At 42.9% G+C, this 21,418-nt stretch overlaps 1 protein-coding gene across 1 annotated transcript in view; it reads right to left on the reverse strand.

Moving 5' to 3' along the window:
• The window catches only part of LOC126194838 (uncharacterized), a 74,509-nt gene extending 53,613 nt beyond the window's left edge, over positions 1-20,896 (reverse strand). Inside the window, exon 1 of the mRNA XM_049933173.1 lies at positions 20,511-20,896. Coding sequence (XP_049789130.1) covers positions 20,511-20,534 — 24 coding nt within the window. The 5' untranslated portion in view covers positions 20,535-20,896. The remainder of the gene's footprint in view (positions 1-20,510) is intronic.
• Between the last annotated feature and the right edge of the window lie 522 nt (positions 20,897-21,418).

A 21,418-nucleotide genomic window follows, 5' to 3' on the forward strand; every position in this document is an offset into this window, starting at 1 on the left:
GATAGTGAAATTGTTTCCCCGGCGCGACGTAGCAACTCTGTCATACGAAGAAATTTTGTCTGCTTTCGATGCCTATTTCAAAGAAACAGTAAATGTCGTTGCAAAAAGGTATACGTTCTTTTGTACAAAACGTACGGCCGGTCAGACTAATAGGGAGTGGGTTGCAACATTGCAAGGCCTTACAAGGGATTGTGCTTTTGAATGTGAATGTGGACTCCCTTATTCAGATACAATGGTACATGATGCAATAGCACAGAACGTTTCTGATGTTCGCATACGGGAACAGATTTTGAAACTAGTCAATCCCTCCCTTCAACAAGTGATAGACATATTAGATAGGCAAGACACACTTGACTTTGCTCAGGAATCATTTGAAACTTCGCCAGCCGTGTGTCACATTAACCGGCCCGCCGGGCGCGCTGCACGGACCGCTAAACAGCCCTCGCGCACGTCCGCGCAGCTGCGGCCTAGCTCTCAACCACGTGTGCCGCGCAAGCAGGCAAATGCAGTGAAATCATGCCCGCGGTGTGCAACTAGACATTCGCGTGACAACTGCCCGTCACGCCAAGCTATCTGCTTTTACTGTCATAAGAAAGGACATGTTCAAAGTGTTTGCCAGAAAAAGCTCAGATCAGACAATCACAACCATTCCAGGCCCTTTGCTTCGCGCCGGAATAGAACCAGTGACAATCAGGCTCGTGAACCTTCGCCCATGGACATTCATGTAGTTAATTCCACCCCGTCCAGTGCCACTATCTCAAACAGTGACTGTGTTCGTCCCACAAAAAGTGTGCGTCGACGTCGCCGGAAATCCCGTAAAGTCCCGAGTGCTTCCGTACCTGTATCGGTTCAAATTGCACGTGAAAGTCGCTCTTGTCATCAGAAGGACGGTAAACTTTTTGTAGACTTGGACTTTGAAGGCAAAGTGATACCATTCCAGCTCGATACCGGAGCTGCAGTTTCATTGATCAATCACGACACGTACAAACAACTGGGCAAACCTCCGTTGCATGCCGCAAATGTTAAGTTAAATAGTTATTCCGGACAAGCTATCCCTGTATTAGGACAGTGCACTCTTCTTGCCACATACAAGGGACAAACAAAACTTGTGTCTTTTTACGTCCTTCTTCTGCAGTGAACTTGTTTGGTTTAGATTTATTTCAGTTGTTTAACTTGTCTATAGTAAATCAGGTCCTATCAGTGAACGAGACTGTGCCTTCAGACAGTGTTTCTCGTCTGTGTGACGAATTTGCAGACATTTTTGCACCGGGCCTTGGTTGCGCTAAGAACTATGAAGCACATTTGGAACTGAAAGTCAACGCGCAACCGAAATTTTTCAGAGCGCGCAATGTTCCCCACGCATTGCGTGATGAGGTCGCAAGAACATTAAACGACTTAGAATCACAAGGTGTCATTGAACGTGTGCAAGCTTCTCTCTGGGCATCACCCTTAGTAATTTTGCCAAAACCTTCCGGAAAACTGAGACTTTGTGTGGACTTCAAAGCTACAGTGAATCCACAAGTGGTGATAGCCACTTATCCTTTACCCCGCCCGGAAGATCTTTTTGATAAACTGTGCCCGGGTAAATACTTTTCGAAGTTGGACCTAGCAGATGCGTACTTGCAAATACCTGTGGACGAAGAATCCCAGCGCGTCTTGGTGGTTAACACGCATCTTGGGTTGTATCACTTCAAAAGACTGCCGTTCGGGTGTGCATCCGCCCCTGCATTGTTTCAGCAATATTTACAAACTGTTTGTGTGTCGGTCCCTACTGCTGCGAACTATCTGGACGATATTGTGATCTCCGGAAGGACAGCAGCCGAACATTTAGAAAATCTACGAACATTATTTCAGGTATTGCGACAAAATGGTCTTCGCTTGCGGAAGGACAAATGTGTGTTTTTTGCTCATGACTTACCCTATTTGGGACATGTCATCGATGCCCAAGGCATACATCCAAGTCCAGAGCACCTCCGTGCCATACAAGAATTGCCTTCGCCGCAGACTTTGAAGCAGCTGCAGAGTGTGCTGGGTAAAATAAATTATTATCACCGCTTTCTGCGCAATGCCTCTTCCATTTCAGCTCCGCTTCATCGCTTACGCCGTAAAGGTGTTCCGTTCGTCTGGACGACGGATTGCGAACGCGCCTTTCGCCAGTTGAAATCGGCATTACTTTCAAATACTTGCCTTACGCCATTCGATCCCCAGAAACCCCTTTTGTTGATGGTAGATGCGTCGGAATTCGGGATCGGTGCTGTGCTTGCGCACAAAGATGGATCGCATGATCGCCCTATCGCCTTTGCGTCCAAATTGCTCTCACCTGCGCAAAGAAATTATTCACAGATAGAGAAAGAAGCTTTGGCTCTCGTTTTTGGTGTTACTAAGTTCCATGATTTCTTGTATGGTCGTCATTTTACCATCACCACGGACCACAAACCTTTGACATCGTTTTTTCATCCGAACAAGCCTGTTCCTCCACGTACAGCGCAGAAATTCATTCGCTGGTCAATTTTCCTCTCGCAGTACCGCTACGATATCTTGTATCGGTCCACTGCTCAGCACGGAAACGCTGATGCGTTGTCCCGTTTGCCTGTTGCTGAGGATAAAGCATTCGATTCTTCCGAACTTGCTTGCATGTTCATTGATTCGGAAACCGATGATGTGGTCGAATCGTTTCCGATTGATTTTCGTCGTGTGGCTACAGCCACAGCTGCTGACCCTGTCCTTGCTACTGTTTTGCGTTTTGTTGCTACGCAATGGCCCTTGTCAAAGTCACGGATCGCGGATCCGCTGGTTCGCCGATTTTTTGCTCACGAGGAGAGACTTTTTGTAGGACGTGGTGTTTTGCTGTTGCGTTCTGATAATGACCAGTCCAGAGTCGTGGTCCCACGTTCGTTACAGTCCTCTGTCTTACGGCTTCTTCACCACGGACATTGGGGTATAGTGCGCACGAAACAACTTGCTCGTCGGCACTGTACTTGGTTCGGAATCGATGCTGCGATTATGGATATGTGCTCTTCTTGCCTGACGTGTGCCGAACAACAATCCGCGCCGCCGCGGAAATTCTTTGCATGGCCGAAAGCCACTTCCCCTTGGCAACGCTTGCACATCGATTTTGCCAGTCCATTTTGGAATGCTCGATGGTTGGTTGTGGTCGATTCTTTCAGTAATTTTCCTTTTGTTGTCCAGATGTCTTCCACGACGTCATCTGCCACCATACAAGCGTTATCTGCTATTTTTTGCATTGAAGGTCTTCCGCAGACTATTGTTTCCGACAATGGCCCACAATTCATGTCCGCCGAATTTCAGTCATTCTGCAAGGCCACTGGTATTCAACATGTGACGTCCGCGCCGTTTTCGCCTCAGTCAAACGGTGCCGCTGTCCGGACTTTCAAGTCACAGATGTTGAAGTTGAAAGAGTCGCATTCTCGGGAGGACGCATTGTTGCTCTTTTTGTCCTCGTATCGCTCTCAGCCCCGCGATGGTCACTCGCCAGCTGAGTTGCTCCACGGTCGTCCTCATCGAACCTTGATGTCTTTGCTGCATCCGCCGCATCAGGTTCCTGTGCAGCAGCAGACTCCTGCTTTTGCTCCTGGCGACGACGTCTTCTATCGCAACTATCGAGGTTCACGGCGTTGGCTCGCAGGGCACATTCTTCGCTGCCTCGGCCGCGCGATGTATTTGGTTTTGGGGGCCTCTGGTGAGGTGCGTCGGCATCTCAATCAGCTGCGCCTCTGTCGTCGCCTGGGTTCTGCCGCTCCCCGTCTGCTTTCAGCGACGGTGCCGTCCGGTCAGCGCCCTGGGGACCCATCTACTGGCTCGCCTCATCCCCAGGTGTTCCCGACGCTGCCTTCCATTTTGCCCCATGGCAACGCGCCGCCGCCGCCACCGCCTGTTCTCCCGCCGGCGCCGGCCGCAGTGGACGCTTCGCTGCAGCCGCCAAGCGCCTCCCTGGGTCACGCGCCGCCGATCGCTTCCCGTGACCAGCTGTCCTCCACCATGGAACTCTTGCCCGCTCCGGACCACATGGCGTAATCGCGCGTCGGATCCCCCGACGCAATGGAGGTCGACCCTTCGGCCCCTCCTGTCTCATTATGGGCGCATACACCGCATGTTGACATGCACCCTGGACTAGGTTTCCAGGCGTTTCCTAGCTCCCCTCGGACCGAATGGCCGGGTGCGGGTGGCACAGCCTCGCCTGTTGTTAGGCTGCCCACCTCATCGCCTACGTCAACATGGGGTCCTCCCCACGGCAGGCGGAAGCCTTATCACACGACCTTTCACCGATTTGCGGGGGAGGAATGTGGTGTCACCGCCAGACACCACATTTGCTAGGTGGTAGCTTAAATCGGCCGCGGTCCATTAGTACATGTCGGACCCGCGTGTCGCCACTGGCAGTGATCGCAGACCGAGCGCCACCACACGGCAGGTCTGGAGAGACGGACTAGCACTTCCCCCATTTGTATGGACGACATTGCTAGCGACTACACGTACGAAGCCTTTCTCTCAATTGCCGAGAGACAGTTAGACTAGCCTTCAGCTAAGTCCATGGCTACGACCTAGCAAGGGCATTAACCATATCTGGAGAGAGTCTCACTTGTATTATCAAGAGAAATGTACCACAATGAATTAAAGTTAAGTATACGAGAAGCTCCGTTCTTTTCTTTATAGCTTTCATCACGTATCCTGTTTCAGACTTAACGCCAGTTGGCGTGTGTGTACGCGTGCCTTTCGGTTACCCGTCATTGTGGACTGGCTGCCTTGTCAGTCCACTACAAATATGATATTAGTAAACTGCAGGAGCATCCACAGAAAGGTCCCAGAATTATTCTCAAATGTTGTAATGCACAGATAGTGTTAGGAACAGGGAGTTGGTTGAAATTGAAAGTAAACAGCAACAAAATCCCAAGTTCAGATTGGGATATTTATCATACGGATAGGTTAGCCACCAATGCTGGCAGCATATTTATTGCAGTACAGAATACGATAATATCTAGCATGGTTATCATGAATTCCGAATGTGGATAAATCTGTGTGAAGTTAAGCTTCAAATCTCTGTCAAAAATGGTAATTGGATGCCTTTGTAGATGCCTGGCTGAGGAGCACTTCAGAGAAAAGTTTCAGATTATTGTTAATAACTTTCCTGATCAGGGGGTGGCTTCAACTTGATTGGGAGAGTCATGCTATCAAAACTGGTGCCCAAGGCAAGGATGTGTGTGACATAATCCTGAATGGCATGTCCAAAAATTACTTTTGAGTATATAATTACAGAACCAACTTGAGAAGGAAATGTCTCAGATGTCCTAGATATCTTTGCTTTGCAAAAATGACAGGATACAAATTGCAGAGAATCTGAGTAGTCAACAACAAATACACAGTGCCACGGACAAAGATGTGGAGCACAAATGAAAAAAATTCAAGAGTTCTAATAACCTCAAGTGTTCTGCACCCATAAGATCCATATACACACAAAAAATTCAAAAGCATTTTTTGGTATGCCTTAGACAGCAAGTACACTCCAAGCAAGATCTTCAAAGGTTGGGAAAGACCCACTGTGGTTTAACAGCTGTGTTAAAAAGCTGCTGCATAAACATAAAGAGCTTCTCACAGATTCAACAGTTTATAAGTAAAAACCTAGCAGTCAAACAAAGGAAAAATCAGCGTAAGGAAACAAATGAGAAAAATGTTGAATGATGAAAGTAAAATTTCGTCTACAGATCTGACTGAAAACCCCTGCACCACATCCACACTAGCCTGATTCAACAAGCCTTGCAAACTCTGGTCTACCATAAGTAGAATACAAAAAACTGTGTAGATGTGTTCACTTGTTGTACAGATGGGAAACAGTAGCTTCTCCCAAGTGTGATTGTGGAGCTGCTAGATAAATGGGTAAACCATAAAACATATATTTGAAGATTGCCCATTGACAGCCTTCAGCCTTCACTGGTGACTGCTCCAAAATCCTACATGCTACCAAAACATGCAACATGCACAATGCCATCTCAAGAAAACTCTCCACCGTCTTCACTTCCTACTCCCACCTTGGACTACCACTATCCACCATCTCTCGAACAACCTCCAAACCCCCTCCACGTCCCCTCATAACTGACAAATCCTGTCTCGCACACCTACTATATTTACCCCAACCTCAAAAAACTCCCTCCCACCACCATACAGAATCCAGAACCTGGGCAGACAGGAAATACAGTCATGGAATACCTGCCATCTCTATTCAAAATTTTTATCTGGCTTCGCTCTCATTTTAACCATACTACATCATAGATCCCACTTAAACTGTGTCTAGTGCTTGGAAGAAAGCCACCTTTACCCCACAGAAGCATCACTCCTTTCCAAAGGTCTCACCTTCTGTTCCACTCCCAAAAATAACCAAGTAAAGGCTCACATAGCTGTATGTACATGGTGCTCCCACGTTTTACAATCTCTATTTTCATACTCGATACAGATCATGGCAGTTTTGATGTGTGTTCCTCATGTGAACTGACAGGTTAATTTACATGCCACAACTCCTGTGGCATACTGCACAGAGACAGTCTACATGTACTTGATAATTACTTCACAGTTGAAGTTTCCAACAGTAGTAAACAAAAACAAAATTTTACAACCGATAACAGACAATGTTTTCTTTGGAAAAAATAAATATCTAAGCTTGAAGCTATATAATAAACTGCCACAAACAGATGAAACCACCCATAGATAAATTTAAGCAGGTAATAGAAACTTTGATTGAAAATAAAGGACAGTAAACTGTTAAACAACTCTTTGAAAGTAATTAGAATAACATAAAAAGTGAGCAATGGGCCCTACTTACTAGCAAAGAAGTGTGATCTGCCATAGAAGTTCTCCACTTTTTTAAGTCTGTTAACATAACCAAAATTCAAGAAGGGGGAGGGCAGCATTATTCCACTCTAGCCCAGATTACTTCTCCAAATAAAATGAAAATATTGCTACATGCTGTGCTACATGCACTATGCCATAGCAGTTAATGTCGCTGGCTCGTGTGCTGGGAGTCACCAGATCAAACCTGACCACCATAAATTATTTGTTACTTAGTATTTATCATTTCTGGGAAGCTCTCTAAAGTTCTTCTGTTTGTAATGTTTGTGTGTTCTGGAATATTTGTTGTTCGTATACAAAGCAGCACTCTCCATCCAGGATTTCAGTACTGTTCTGTTCTGGCTGTGCATTGGTTTTTGTAAGAAACATACTTACAGTGCTAAGTGTTGTACTTGAATGACAATCCTGCTTTTGGATTTGAAATAGATTCTGGTTACACCATGACGCTGTTAGGTGGAGATGCCAGGTACTTCACACATCTACCGGGTAGTTATAATTAAACTTTCCCTGTTTAACACTTTTATAACACGGAAACTAGTTACCGTACGAGTAACAAACTTGGTAGCATTCATGTCCAGAGTATCGGGTGCACAATTTCCATGCAACACAGCACCACCGTCCAGTTCCAACAACGGCCAACAGGTGCCGTGATCAGTCATTGTGATTCATAATCTCTCACACCTGATCAGTCGCAGTGCTCTTGTTGACGTGTCAACATGAGCTTGGAGAAAAGGATCAGAGCATTATTGGTGAAACATTATTATCCAAACAACAGTAATGCTGCAGCTGCACTTCGAGAATATCAATGCCTGAAAGGATTATGGAAGGGTCTTCTTTCTCCACTTGCTGTGCGGAGCACGATGAAGAAGTTCGAGTGAACTGAAGAACTGGACGTCGCTCTGGGAAGGGGCTGACTACCAGTTGCACCACAAGTGGTTGATGAAATAGCTGTTGCTATGGCAGACAATGCTGCGCGGAATTCGCGCGCGTGCTGGGTCCCAACAGTTGAAAATCTCGTGGTCCACTGCATGGAAGGTGCTTCGAACCCATTCTCAAATGGTATCCATAAAAGATCCGTACTGTACAACAGCTTGCACCATAGGACGCACAAAGACATGTTGACTTCGCTCTCCACTTTGTCACAGGGACTGAAGTTGACAAGGGCTTGCTGTAGACCATCCAAGGACAGACGAAGCTCATTTTTCTCTGATGGGTGAGGTGAACACACAGAATTGCAGAGTGTGAGGATCTTCACCTCCAGTCACTGCATATGAAGTTCCCCTGTATGGTGAATGTGTCACTGTATGGTGTGTTCATGGCAACGCACCTAACCTAACCTAACCTATGTTCATCATTGGCCCATTCTTTTTTGAACAGGTTGGTGCGAGGACCAAAGACGTGTAGTGTGACTGGCCAGCATTACAAGGTGCGTTCCATAAGTAATGCGACCAAATTCATAAAAAATCATTTATTGAATATATTCATACAAATAATCGAAAATTTTCAAAATAGCACCCTCTTGCGTCGATACACTTCTTGAGGCAGTGTTTCCATGCCTGGAAGGGATCCTGGAATGCCTTTTCCGGAATGTCCTTTAGCGCTGATGTAACATGCACCTGGATGCTTTCAATCGTGTCCCAATGTTTTCCTTTCATGACTCCTTTTAACCAAGGAAACAAAAAGAAGTCAGCAGGAGCCAGGTCAGGATTGTAGGGAGGCTGGGGAACCAATGGGTTCTTGGTCCTGGCCAGGAAGTCATCGACAATGAAGGCGCTGTGATTCGGAGCACTGTCGTGGTGAACATCCATGTGTCCTTGATGTCGTCTCGGCAGCGCGACCCCCTCCTTTTCAGTCTTTTGAGCACTTCCAAGTAGAAAGCTGAAATCACTGTAGTCCCGGTAGATACGAATTTGTGGTGGACAATGCCTCCGACGTCAAAGAAGACAATGAGCATGGTTTTGATCCTGGACTTGCTCATGTGTGCCTTCTTGGGAAGGGGCGACGATGGAGTGTGCCACTCTGAAATCTGCCTTTTTGTCTCAGGGTCGTACTCAAAAATCCACGACTCATCACCAGTGATAACAGAGTTTAAAAAATGAGGATCATTTTCACACATTTCCAACATTTCTCGCTACTGAATCACTCACATGTGCTTGTGTTCGTTGGTCAACACTTTTGGGACGAGTTTGGCACACACCTTTCTCCTGTTCAAATCTTCGGTCACAATGCGGAAAACGGTTGTTTTTGACATGTTTAGAGTTTGTGCTATCAATTGAAGGCTCTGCTGTCTGTCAGATTCAAACAATTGCCCACACGCGTCACATTTTCATTGACTCGTGCGGTTGATGGCCGTCCACTGCGAGGTTCGGCGGTGATCTCCTCTCATCCCTCCATGAATGACTTGTGCCATCAGGAAACTTGTGATTTGGACAAGCAATCAGTCCCAAAGGCATGCTGAAGTAATGGAAACGTTTCAGTGGCAGACTTCCCAAGTTAAACACAAAAGTTGATAGCGTACCGTTGCTCTACAGAATGATCCATTGTGCCGTTGGGGTTGACAGAAACGCACGTTCTGACTCTCCGGCAGCCCACAGCCAACTGAGATAAAGAGCGATTTGAAGCTAACAGAAAAAAAATTGGTCGCATTACTTATGGAACGCACTCTGTAATTCGATATGCTTCGCCAGCATGTCATATCCGCCCTACAAGAGAGAAACACATTGAACTCAACAGTTTTAGAATTATCAGCTGATCATTTCCAAAACCTTGGCTGGAACGATCACCTGATCTCACTCCCTGTGATTTCTGGTTGTGGGGCTACCTGAAGGACAGGGTTTACCAGGGGAACATGCACACATGAGCTGATCTGAGGCGTGGCACATCAACAGAGGTAGCCAGCATACCTACAGACATGCTTCATTCTGTTGCGCAGAATGCAATCCCGTGCTTTCAGACTCTTCTGACCACTGATGGACGCCATATTGATCCCCTTTTGTAGCAGTAATGGTACCGGTATGAAATGGTATGATGTACCATAGCAGCAAACTAAAAATGTTTTAATTGAACTGAGTCTGCATTATTTGTCTTCCCCCATGTCCTTGACATTAATGCTACCAAGTTTGGTACTCGTATGGTAATTGGTTTCATGTTATAACTGGTTAAATAGAGAAAGTTTAATCACAATCACCCAGTACATCACAGTGGCTCCAACTACGCAACATAAAAGCCACCAAGTATACACACAGGTACCAGAATATCAACAGTACATCACTCCCACAGTCTGTATATTCAGGAGACACATGGATCCCAAAACAGCAGTAAGCCAGCTGTACATCAGGCACCAACCAAATGCAACAGGTGGGATGACATGAAGTGTTTGGCAAATGTGTACATTTACTAGGACCACACAGCCCAGTAGTGGTTCAAGAACAACAAAGAGAAGCTCAATAGCTGGAATAAACTCCAGACTAAACCGAAGAAAAGGGTGATAATCAGTGGCAAGTCTGCTTAGTTGAAGAACAACTGAAGAACAGTGCTCAACATCACTGGGAAACAACGAAGTCCTAAAAACAGTATGTTTCATCCCTATGCCACACTGTGAACCTGAACATGACAGAAGCTGAGAAACTTCACACTTGATGAAAGGAGACGCAGAAGGCATGTCCCCAGATCTTCTGGCAAAGGATGTCTCAACAGCCACGGAATTAATCAAGTGGTGGTGCCAGTACATGAAAGAAAATGAAACAAAAAGAATGAAACATTGACCTCATTTGTTAGGAAGTAATACAGAATGTTGAAGATGAGATGTATCAATATTTAGCATCCATCTCTGCTGCCAGTTGAATGTGCCTAAAAGAATGGACTCAGCCGACTGGGACTTATGCTGCAGCTGTCAGACAACAACCAAGCATTCAATCAACGTAGCTGCAACCAAGCCCCTGCCAGTATAACACTCCGAAAATGAGTGTTTGATGACTAATTCGCCACCAGATGTCAATCATAACAACAGTTCTATTCATCCCACTCAACTGCAGACCATTACTGTCAAGCTGCGGGCAAAGCCATTCGCCATACCTTCGAGAAGGTCGCTGTCCAACACATTCCTTGTCATCGTGCAACCACTCACCTAGCTGCTGAATTCAGGAATCTAAGTGATGTAACCATCTATGAAAGTGAGGAGATTGTCCCAGATGAAAATCCCCGAGATATTGGGAAATCTCATCAAGGACATTGATGGCCAACATATCTGGGCTTTGGTCAATGCATAGGCTTCTCTCTCTGTAACATCTAGTGCTTGTTCTCACCAACTAAATAAGATTATGTTCTGTGATACGAAAGTGATGGTGCTTAAAGCTGCAGCTCGGAAATACGTTCAGATAAAAGAAACATGTATTTGCAAGATTATCAATGACAGAACACAGACCTAAAAACTTGTCATTTTAGCAGAATGTACTCATAATGTTATTCTTTGATAGGACTTCTTGCAGACACCACAAGCATTCAGATTGTGAAGATCGGAGCTCCAGATTGGCAATGCTATACCAGCAACCGCACACAACAAAGATTGCTCTGTGTGGTTGTTTGCCATTGAAGATGTTATCCCACTGACACCAACAGGACGTTTTCCAGTCATCAATCTAAATTATTAGTTAAACTGTGAAGCTTTTGTCGATTGCAAAAAATCACTCAGACTCATAAACGAGATCTACATGAAAGTAACAATCATAAGCACTGTAGGTGGTCAAGGAGACCTTTAGATGACTGACTGTAAAAAGCAGCCATAACTCATCCTACAGGTATGAGCATAGGGACAACCAAACCAGTCCATGAAGTGCATCTTAATGCCACTGACGAAGAATTGTGCTCCATGACCACTACAGACAATGCAGGTGGGAAGCACTTATGCCAAAAAGATTCAGTATGTCTGAGGAGCAATGCCAGGACCTGATGGGCATTTTGCAGCAATTTCCAGATGCATTCAAATCCAGAGTTGAGAAAAGATAACCATGCGGCTCATGGTAGGACATCATAACAACAAGGCATTATCCAAAAATTAGTCAGCACTATCAAAGGATGTCACCAGCTGAAAGACAGATAATCCAGGAAGAAGGCGCACGATGACACCACAGAACCTTCTGAGGGTCCTTGGTCTTATCCTGTGATGCTTGTGAAGACGAAGGATGGCATGTGGCGTTTTTCTGTCGACTGACGATGACTGAGAAAAATCACAAAAATGATGTCAACGGACTGCAGTACAATGATGCCAACCTAGCCTACTTGACAGGACCTAAGAATTTCTCAACTATTGACATGCAGACAGGTTACTGACAAATAAGCTGTCCAAGAATAGACCCCTTCGTAGCTCGTGATACCCTCTATGAGTTCAAAGTTATGCCATTTTGGACTCTGTAACACTCCAGCCACATTCGAGCATACAATGAACAACTTGCTTCAACACCTCGAATGGACATGTCTGCTATCTGGATGAAACTGCCATTTTTTCGATGACATTTACAGAACATCTGTGTCACGTGACTAAGTGTGTTCAGACTGCAGGCCTCTGACTGAATCTGAAAGAATGTCTCTTCATTGCCCATGAAATAAAAATCTTGGGGGCTGGGATGGAGGGGTGTGGCGGCAACTAGTTAATGCTGATAGTGCCTGTCCCAATCCAGAGCAAGTAAGAACAGTCACAGATTTCCTGACTAGTCAGAACATTCATGATGTGAGAAGTTTACTCAGTACGTGTTTGTACTAAAAAATTCACAAAAGATTTCTGTAACAAGGCATGTCCCTTGCAAGAAATACTGCATGAAGGTCCAAATTTTTCTGGAACAAGATGCAAGAAAGGTCTTTCTTGTCCTTCAAGAGCTGCTTCCATCTTTTCCAGTCCTACCACTGTATGACAAGAATGCTGAGACAGAACTTCACACCAACTTATCAGTTGGGGGATAGGTGCAATTGTAGTACAGGAAGGTGCTGGAAAGGTGATTCTGCTTCCAGAATGCACTCAAAGTCAGAGATGGATAACTCTACAATCAAGAAAGAGTGCCATTAAAAAGTTCTGGCCATATATATTTGGCAAACCCATGACCTCTCAGGATGCCACACATATACCTTTAGATAATGACTCTGAGAGCCAAAACCAGTTGTGGTTTTAAATAAAGAAAACGTGCCATTGGTGTGGACATTTTCTTCAAAACATCCGCACAGTTGCAGGATCACCATTATGATGTTTCCCAAGCTAGAAAAGACAGTAAACCATTCATGGTTGTGATGGACCACCATTCTCTATGCTGGCTGACTACAGCAGAGTCGGTGTAATTTGATCCATCACAGTTGAAGAAGGGCTAGGGGCGGTAGCATTGCAGGACAGCTTCAACCAATAATATGATGAGATTTTGTAAATGGCTCTATGGAACATCTCAGCATTGTAACAGCTATGTAGACAGCCACTGTTTCACTTGTAGCAATTAGCACTTCACAGTTGAAATCTGGCAACAGTGCTGTGAGCTGTCAGGGTTACACTGTCTCAAATATAGCAAGAAGGATCTGTTGCATCCACTGACAAGATGAGCACTGAGACTTTAAGAATATGTTACAGTGATATAAAAAATAATGAACATAAACACAACAACACTGGCTGCCTTTCAAGGAATCCTGTGGTGGAAACAACGGCATGGACAATATCTTCATTGCTGTGTTAAATGACATTGCTGCTGAATAGAGGGAAAACTATAGAAGCCTTGAAGAATGAAGAACCAACTAAAAGAAAATTCCAATAAATAAACAGAATATTGTATATGAGGAACAATGATCCAATGGGGCAGAAATGGTTATTCATCATCCCAACTCATCTACAGCCAATTATCCTGAAGTATTTCCATGATGTGCCAACATTTAGTCACAGAGGATTCGTGAAGATGCAAACAACACATTTATCACTGGTCAGGTCTTTGCCAATCCATTAGCCACTACATGAAAAAATGCTGGTGATGGAAGCAGGTGCTGCAGTCATCTTCTGGGCCTCTGATAGCAATACTGCCTGCAACAATGCCATTCCACCCAACTGGAATCAACCTCTTTGTTAAGTTCTCGAAGTTAATGGGAATCAATGTATAATTGTCTGCACCACCTCAACCACTACACTGTCACCAAAGCTGTGCTGACTGTCGAACCTCCAGAAATTGCAAGGTTCTTTGTAGAAGACATCATTCTGAAGCATGGAGCACCCTGTGTGATGATCTCCGATTGTGGAAGTTTTCCAATCAAGACAGTACCAGAGGTAATTTCATGCTGGGACATCACTCACAGGATGACAACTGCCCACCACCCAAAGACAAAGGGTCTCACAAAATGTTTTAATGAGACATTGGAAGATAAGCTCTTGATGTATGCTGATGTCAAACAGAGAGACTGGGATACGATACTGCCCATTGTGGCTTTCACATTAACACTCCGAAGCAAGCCAGCACAGGCTTCACACCGTTCTTTCTGCTCCACGTTCCTGAAGCTGAAATGAGAATGGATACACTATTCCCATTTCAACCAGCTGATACCCAGGATGAGTGCGTAATAAACCTCATCACCCAGACTGAAGAAGCAAGAGAGCTGGCTCACATATGGACATCGAATGCCCAAGGCAAGGTCCTAGATCATTACTGCCTGAGATAATTGATATTGATTTATATCCCCGTGCAGAAAGACTTTGGGCTCTATCATACCCTTTGTCGCTTGTAGGATGTCATATACAAAGCTGAGCATTATGACACTTCATCAAAATGACAAAAACACAGGGATGTCATCCATGCCCTCTGTATGTACCCCTACTATAGTCCTGAGGCGCAGATCGATGATGGGTTCTTCTCATTCAAAGAAGCTGTAGATCAGCTTGATGACTGCAAAGCTTCAATGGGAGAGGTTACTTCAATGTCCATCACAGTGAAGAGTATGAGACAACATGACCAGAACATGAACATCTGCCAGTGCCGTCACACAGAGGGTCATAGAAAAGTTCTGCAGGTGGCTTCAACGAGAACTTTTGAAATAGCAGTTCCCTCTTCCTCCAGGAGAGGGATCAATGCCACATACTCTGCTGCATGCAGTGTGATGTAGAAGTTAGTGTCACTGGCTGGTATGCTGACAAGGGAACCTCCCCATCGCACCCCCCTCAGATTTAGTTATAAGTTGGCACAGTGGATAGGCCTTGAAAAACTGAACACTGATCAATCGAGAAAACAGGAAGAAGTTGTGTGGAACTATGAAAAAATAAGCAAAATATACAAACTGAGTAGTCCATGCGCAAGATATGCAACATAAAGGATAGTGTGAGCTCAGGAGCGCCGTGGTCTCGTGGTTAGCGTGAGTAGCTGCGGAATGAGAGGTCCTTGGTTCAAGTCTTCCCTTGGGTGAAAAGTTTACTTTCTTTATTTTCGCAAGTTATGATCTGTCCGTTCGTTCATTGACGTCTCTGTTCACTGTAATAAGTTTAGTGTCTGTGTTTTGCGACCGTACCGCAAAACCGTGCGATTAGTAGACGAAAGGACGTGCCTCTCCAATGGGAACCAAAAACATTTGATCGCAAGGTCATTGGTCAACCGATTCCTCCACAGGACAACACGTCTGATATATTCTATACGACACTGGTGACGGCATGTGCGTCACATGACAGGAATATGTTGTCTACCCACCTAACTTGTACACTTGGCGAATGGGTAAAAAGATTCTTCTACCTTGGCCGATTTAGGTTTTCTTGTGGATGTGATAATCACTACCAAAAATTGATGAAAATATAAGCGTTTGTTACATAAACTGAAAATAAAAAGTTAAACTTTACACCCGAGGGTAGGCTTAAACCAAGGACCTCTCGTTCCGCAGCTGCTACGCTAACCACGGGACCACGGTGCTCCTGAGCTCATGTTAGCCTTGATGTTGCCTATCATACACATGGATTACTCATTTGTATATTTTGCTTATTTTTTCATAGTTCCACACAACTTCTTCCTGTTTTCTCGATTGATCTGTGTTCAGTTATTCAAGGTGTGGTGTCACCGCCAGACACCACACTTGCTAGGTGGTAGCTTAAATTGGCCGCGGTCCATTAGTACATGTCGGACCCGCGTGTCGCCACTGTCAGGATCGCAGACCGTGCGCCACCACACAGCAGGTCTAGAGAGATGGACTAGCACTCGCCCCAGTTGTACGACGACACTGCTAGCGACTACACTGACGAAGCCTTTCTCTCATTTGCCGAGAGACAGTTAGAATAGCCTTCAGCTAAGTTAATGGCTACGACCTAGCAAGGCGCCATTTGTACCATTGCATGTACCTCAAGAAAGAGTCTCACTTGTATCATCCAGAATGCTGTATACCAAAGGACGATATAAAAGTTAAGTGTTCTAGTAGCTACGTTCTTTTCTTTATCACATTCATCACGTATCCTGTTCCAGACTTACCGCCAGACGGCGTGAGTTGACGCGTGCCCTTTCGGCTACTTCACTGTGGACTGGCTGCCTTAACATTCCACTACACAAGGCCTATCCACTGTGCCAACTTATAACTAAATCTGAGGGGGGTGCGATGGGGAGGTTCCCTTGTGAGATTTGCCAGCTGAAAGCCAATCACCAGCATTCATTCGTTGTTTAGTATTTATCATTCCCGGTAGGTGCTAAAAAGTTCTCATGTATGTATATTTTGGAATTTCAATGTTCATATAAATAGAAGCACTCTCCATCCATGAGTTTACTTGTCTTCCGGCTTTACCTTGTTGTTTGTAATAAACATGCATTCAATGCTAAGTGTTATACTTCACTGATGGCCCTGTTTTCAGATTTGGACTTTATTCTCTTACAATGTGACTGTGTTCTAATGAACTTACTAAAATAATACGTGGAAACTAAAAAGATGATGATGCACATGACCATATATGTAGGTAGACTTGTAATGTGAATTAGTTGAAACTGTATGTATTTATTTGTAAATGTATATATGTAAAATGTTCAATCATGAAGATAACTCCATGGAAAACATGCAGAAAGGCTATGTTGACTCTATTCTAAACCACTGTTATTCTTATTCAACTGAGATTGGCCACCTGATTAGCTACAAGTATTCATGAAACAATGTATATGCTACGTTATCTTAATTCTGAAGGCTGTTTAAATTAATTTTTCAGGCGATATTTCCAAAAGATGTCAACTTTCATAGCTGCAGTTAAGGAAAGAAGATGGATAACAATGATCGTTAGAAACTTCTCCACACACTTGAATACCTGTTCTTTACAGAAGAACTACACTGATCCACAGCTGCTAAATTACTATCATAGGTACAAAAAGTGCATAAAGGCAGATACTGCTTACTGCAAAAAATAAATGTATAAGTTCACTGACAAAGTAATATATAATGCAGGAAATAAAAGCAAAGTAGTATGAGATGTCATGAAATGTAAAAGTAGAACAGGCAGAAACAAGTATATCGTAACATAAAAATCAAAGATGAGAGTAGAACAACAGAAAATCATCGGGAGTTAGCAAATTGTGTAAATTACTATTTCTCTGGTACTGCAGAGAAGTTGCAACAAAATCTTTGTAAAACAATTGTAACACCAGCAAAGAATTATACTGCAAGCACAATGTTGGTGTTTCCCATAACAGAACTTGGGGAGACAACACAGAAACTATAAAAATAAAAAGTCAACAGGCATAGATGAGGTTCCAATCTCAGTTGTGAAGGTGTGCATTCAAACACCCTTAACAAGCACAATAAATGAGTCTACTAGTTCAGATATTTTTCTAGAGTAACACATGCACACAAGTTGCACCCTTACCGAAGAAAGGTAATGCAAAAAGTATAGAAAACTATTGGCCAGTTTCATTACCATCAGTATTCTCATAAATAATTGGATCAATCATGAAAGATACTTATTGTATCAATACATACAACCTTTTTTAACGAAGTACAGTTTGGTTTCTGAAGAGGGAGAAATACATTAAGAGTTCAAAAAGTAGTAATTGAAGCCCTTGAGAAGATTGTTTTTACTGGTATATTCCTAGACTTTAAGAAGGCTTACAACACTGCTGAGCATTAAATAGCCTACTGCGAAACAAGCCAGATGCAACTGGTGTAAGAGGAACAGCAAACAAATGGTTTCAGTCATACCTGGAAACTACAATACAAAGGTAGACATACACAAAACTTTTTTGATGATAAATTATCTGTGGAACAATTGTCAGATAAAGAACACACAAACATAGGTGTTCTTCAGGATAGCATACTTCATTCAGTTCTGTTCTCAATATGCAGGGTGCACAGAAATTCCCATTACAAAATCCTAGGGCTTGTAGAGGGGAGTGAGTAGATAATATTTTGAATTGGAACCCATGTCCGGAAACGTAATGTTTCCATCTACAACCATTTGAAAACTACAGACTGTCAATAGCATTGATATACTTGAAGAAATGCATGGTAAACACTGTGCTGTCTTACAATATATTTATTCATGACCAGTTTCGAGCAATGATCATCTTCACATAGAAAAATAGCATGTATGACAAGTGAAGGTGTCACAATATTTTTCCACTGTAAGATGATCAATGATCAAAACCAGTTGTGAATAAATGTATTAAGACACCCCGGTGTTTGCCATGCATTTTTCCAAGCATTTGAAAACATGTTGGTAACACGATACTTTTACAAATAACTGATTAGGCATGACACAGTACATCTGTTTTAGCCTACAGTTCCACTCCTTAAAAGCCAAAGGCATTGCTCTCATACTCACTGACGGGTTCTCTTCAACATGATGCATTAGGGCTTCTTCCAATTTGGGTGTGCAGCATCTTCATGGAGCATAACAAAGGTTATGCAATGGAGCTGAACATTGTGGAGAACAATTCTGATACAGGCAATGAGCAGTTCTTCTGTTACCATGAGCTTCGCCATTCAGGAGGATCAAGGCAGTTTATCCTGCAAACATGCACTCAGCCATGTTGCTCTCACACACACAAGAATGAGGCTCGAACCACGTCAGAAAGGAAGGATGGGCACCAAATGACATCAGCCAATACAATGCAACCATCTCTCATCATAACTACCCTGTTGCATACCTACCCAGCAAACCTGTTTTCATATAGCTGTAGTAGGAAAGGTACATTTCCAGACATGGGTTTCTATTAAAAAATATTATGTATTCACTCCCCTCTACAAGTCCTAGAAGTTTGTAAAAGGAATAACTGAACACCGTGTACATCAGTGGTGGGTGGGGCAGATAATAAGTGTCTCTCATGAGTTGCAAGATCTAGCCATCTCCTTTATGATACCTCATCGTCCAGGTAATGATTTTCAATGGCAATCATCAAAAGATCAGTGTCCAGTTCCCCTTTCCCAAATACTGCTCTTATTTGATCATCCTTGTCCATGTGCAAATTCAGTTCGGCTATACAAGCTCAATGAGAAGCAGATGGGAAAAAAAACTCTTTTCAACAGTGCAGCGTTGACTGTTACACTGTAGGCAACTTTAATTCATGGAAAGTGATGAAGAAGTAAAATCATGATAGAAGACAATAATAATTTGTGAATAATATCATAAAAAGAAAAATTAGTATAAATATTCTATGTCTCATTGTTTTTATAAAATGAATTTTTTCCCATTCACTTACAATGTAGTAAAGTAATTAATTTGTTTTATAAACATCAGTTTTGCATGACAGTCACTTATAATCAGAGAACAATATATTTAAGCATCCATGATTTTGTAACCTTGAGAGTAGAGCTTGGCCTACCTAAAAAATTTCTCACATTTTGAACACACAAGTACTGCCCACTCTGACTGTACATTCCCTACGTACAATGAGCAAACAACATACCATGAAATTTTTGGAACATTTAGGATGGCAGTTTTGGAGAAAATAATTTCTAAATAACCAAAAAATTCATATTATTTTATCTATATGTACAAATACATTGGTAGTTTAAGAATTTCATGCATTAAAGTCATAGCTGACAGTTAGCAGTCGTTCCACTTTATCATTTCTCAAAGACAGTAAACATCCTACGAGTACACATATTTTCAAAATGTAATTTTAAAAATCGCAAATAGTTACAAACTGCATAGTTTATTTAATAAATAATAATAATAGTAATAGAATAAAAAAGCTCACACATATGTATTAATCATGTCCCTTTGAACTGAGAACAAACTATTTATTGAAAGTAACTTCAGATCTTTATCACTTTATGTTTCCTTACTACAATTTTTCAATTTTCCCTTTCGCTACGACATTTTCCAAAAAATCTCATTTATAGAGATCTGTAGTGTTTTAAAAAACCACCAGAAAAACAAAATATTGTAGTTTTAGAGAAGTATCATGTAGAACTTGTAACATTTAATTTTATCAGTAAACTTTGAAATAGCGATGTGCAACATTAACTCTTGGCCTGTATGATTGGATATGAAGTCGCCCTATATTTGATCTATTTATTTTCATTGTATTACGGTGGCAAAGACACATTATTATGTGATCGCTATGTAAAATAAATAAATAACCACAAAATCTAAAAGGCTCATTAATTTGAACCTGCAAACTGAATTTTTCGCATCACAAGATTCTGTTCTCCATGAAAATTTTAAATGTTTAACTTTGATCCACAATACTTACGTTAATAATGTGCTGGTAATTCATATTAGCGTTAATATAAACACAGATGAAAAATTTGAACCCAACTTAATTAATACACGTATTTCATTCTCGGGATACGAAGGCTTACACATGCAAAACTTTAACTTGACAACGAACACTTTCAACAATCAATACAACATCCCCAAACACTGCTACACTAAAGCTTAACAAAAGACCACAACAAAACTTTCATTCATTGTCAGTTTTGTCGCAAGCCAAAGACATTCTTGCTGTTCACGATTTCTGTACATGCGGATCGAGAAAGAGCGACGATGTATCCTGATTGGCTGTAGTTCTCTGCGGGTAGAACAGAAAAACTTCAACGATCCCGCGAAGGCTCCTCACAAAGTTTCAAGAGTCAGACTGTTTAGTGATGAATCTCTGGATATACTAAAGCCCCCAATGTATCGCTCCAATAGCGAACGGAAAGAAAAGATTAGGTTAATTGCAGCATAAAAATTAAAGCAGTCGTTCTTCCTGAACTCCAGAGGAGGAAATTTTGAGCAAAGGGTAGTATCCTTGGGTATATACTTCATGGTAGTTTGCGGAACTTGGATGTGGATTCACTGCCTATTGTTAAGAATTCATTATTAATTACTTCTGTGGTCGTATCGAGTTCTGAGAAGTGGGAGAAGCCATATTTGATAGGTTTTAAACTACGACTTAGGTCAGATGAATATAAGCTGCTTCAGATATTGAAACTCTCTCGGAGACGCGTCGTTGTTGGTATTTTCTGACATTGTGGCTCTTCTGGTACAGTGTCGTATAGTGTTGTGTCGCGTGTGTGTTTGTTTATTTACATCGCAGCTGTCAAACCAAGGAGGTATATAAGGTTCGTTTGAGCAGTTACCAGAATGCGCCAGACAACAGGCTGTACTGCGCATGCG

Source organism: Schistocerca nitens, chromosome 7 (genome assembly GCF_023898315.1).
Source record: "Schistocerca nitens isolate TAMUIC-IGC-003100 chromosome 7, iqSchNite1.1, whole genome shotgun sequence".
Classification (NCBI taxonomy): domain Eukaryota; kingdom Metazoa; phylum Arthropoda; class Insecta; order Orthoptera; family Acrididae; genus Schistocerca; species Schistocerca nitens.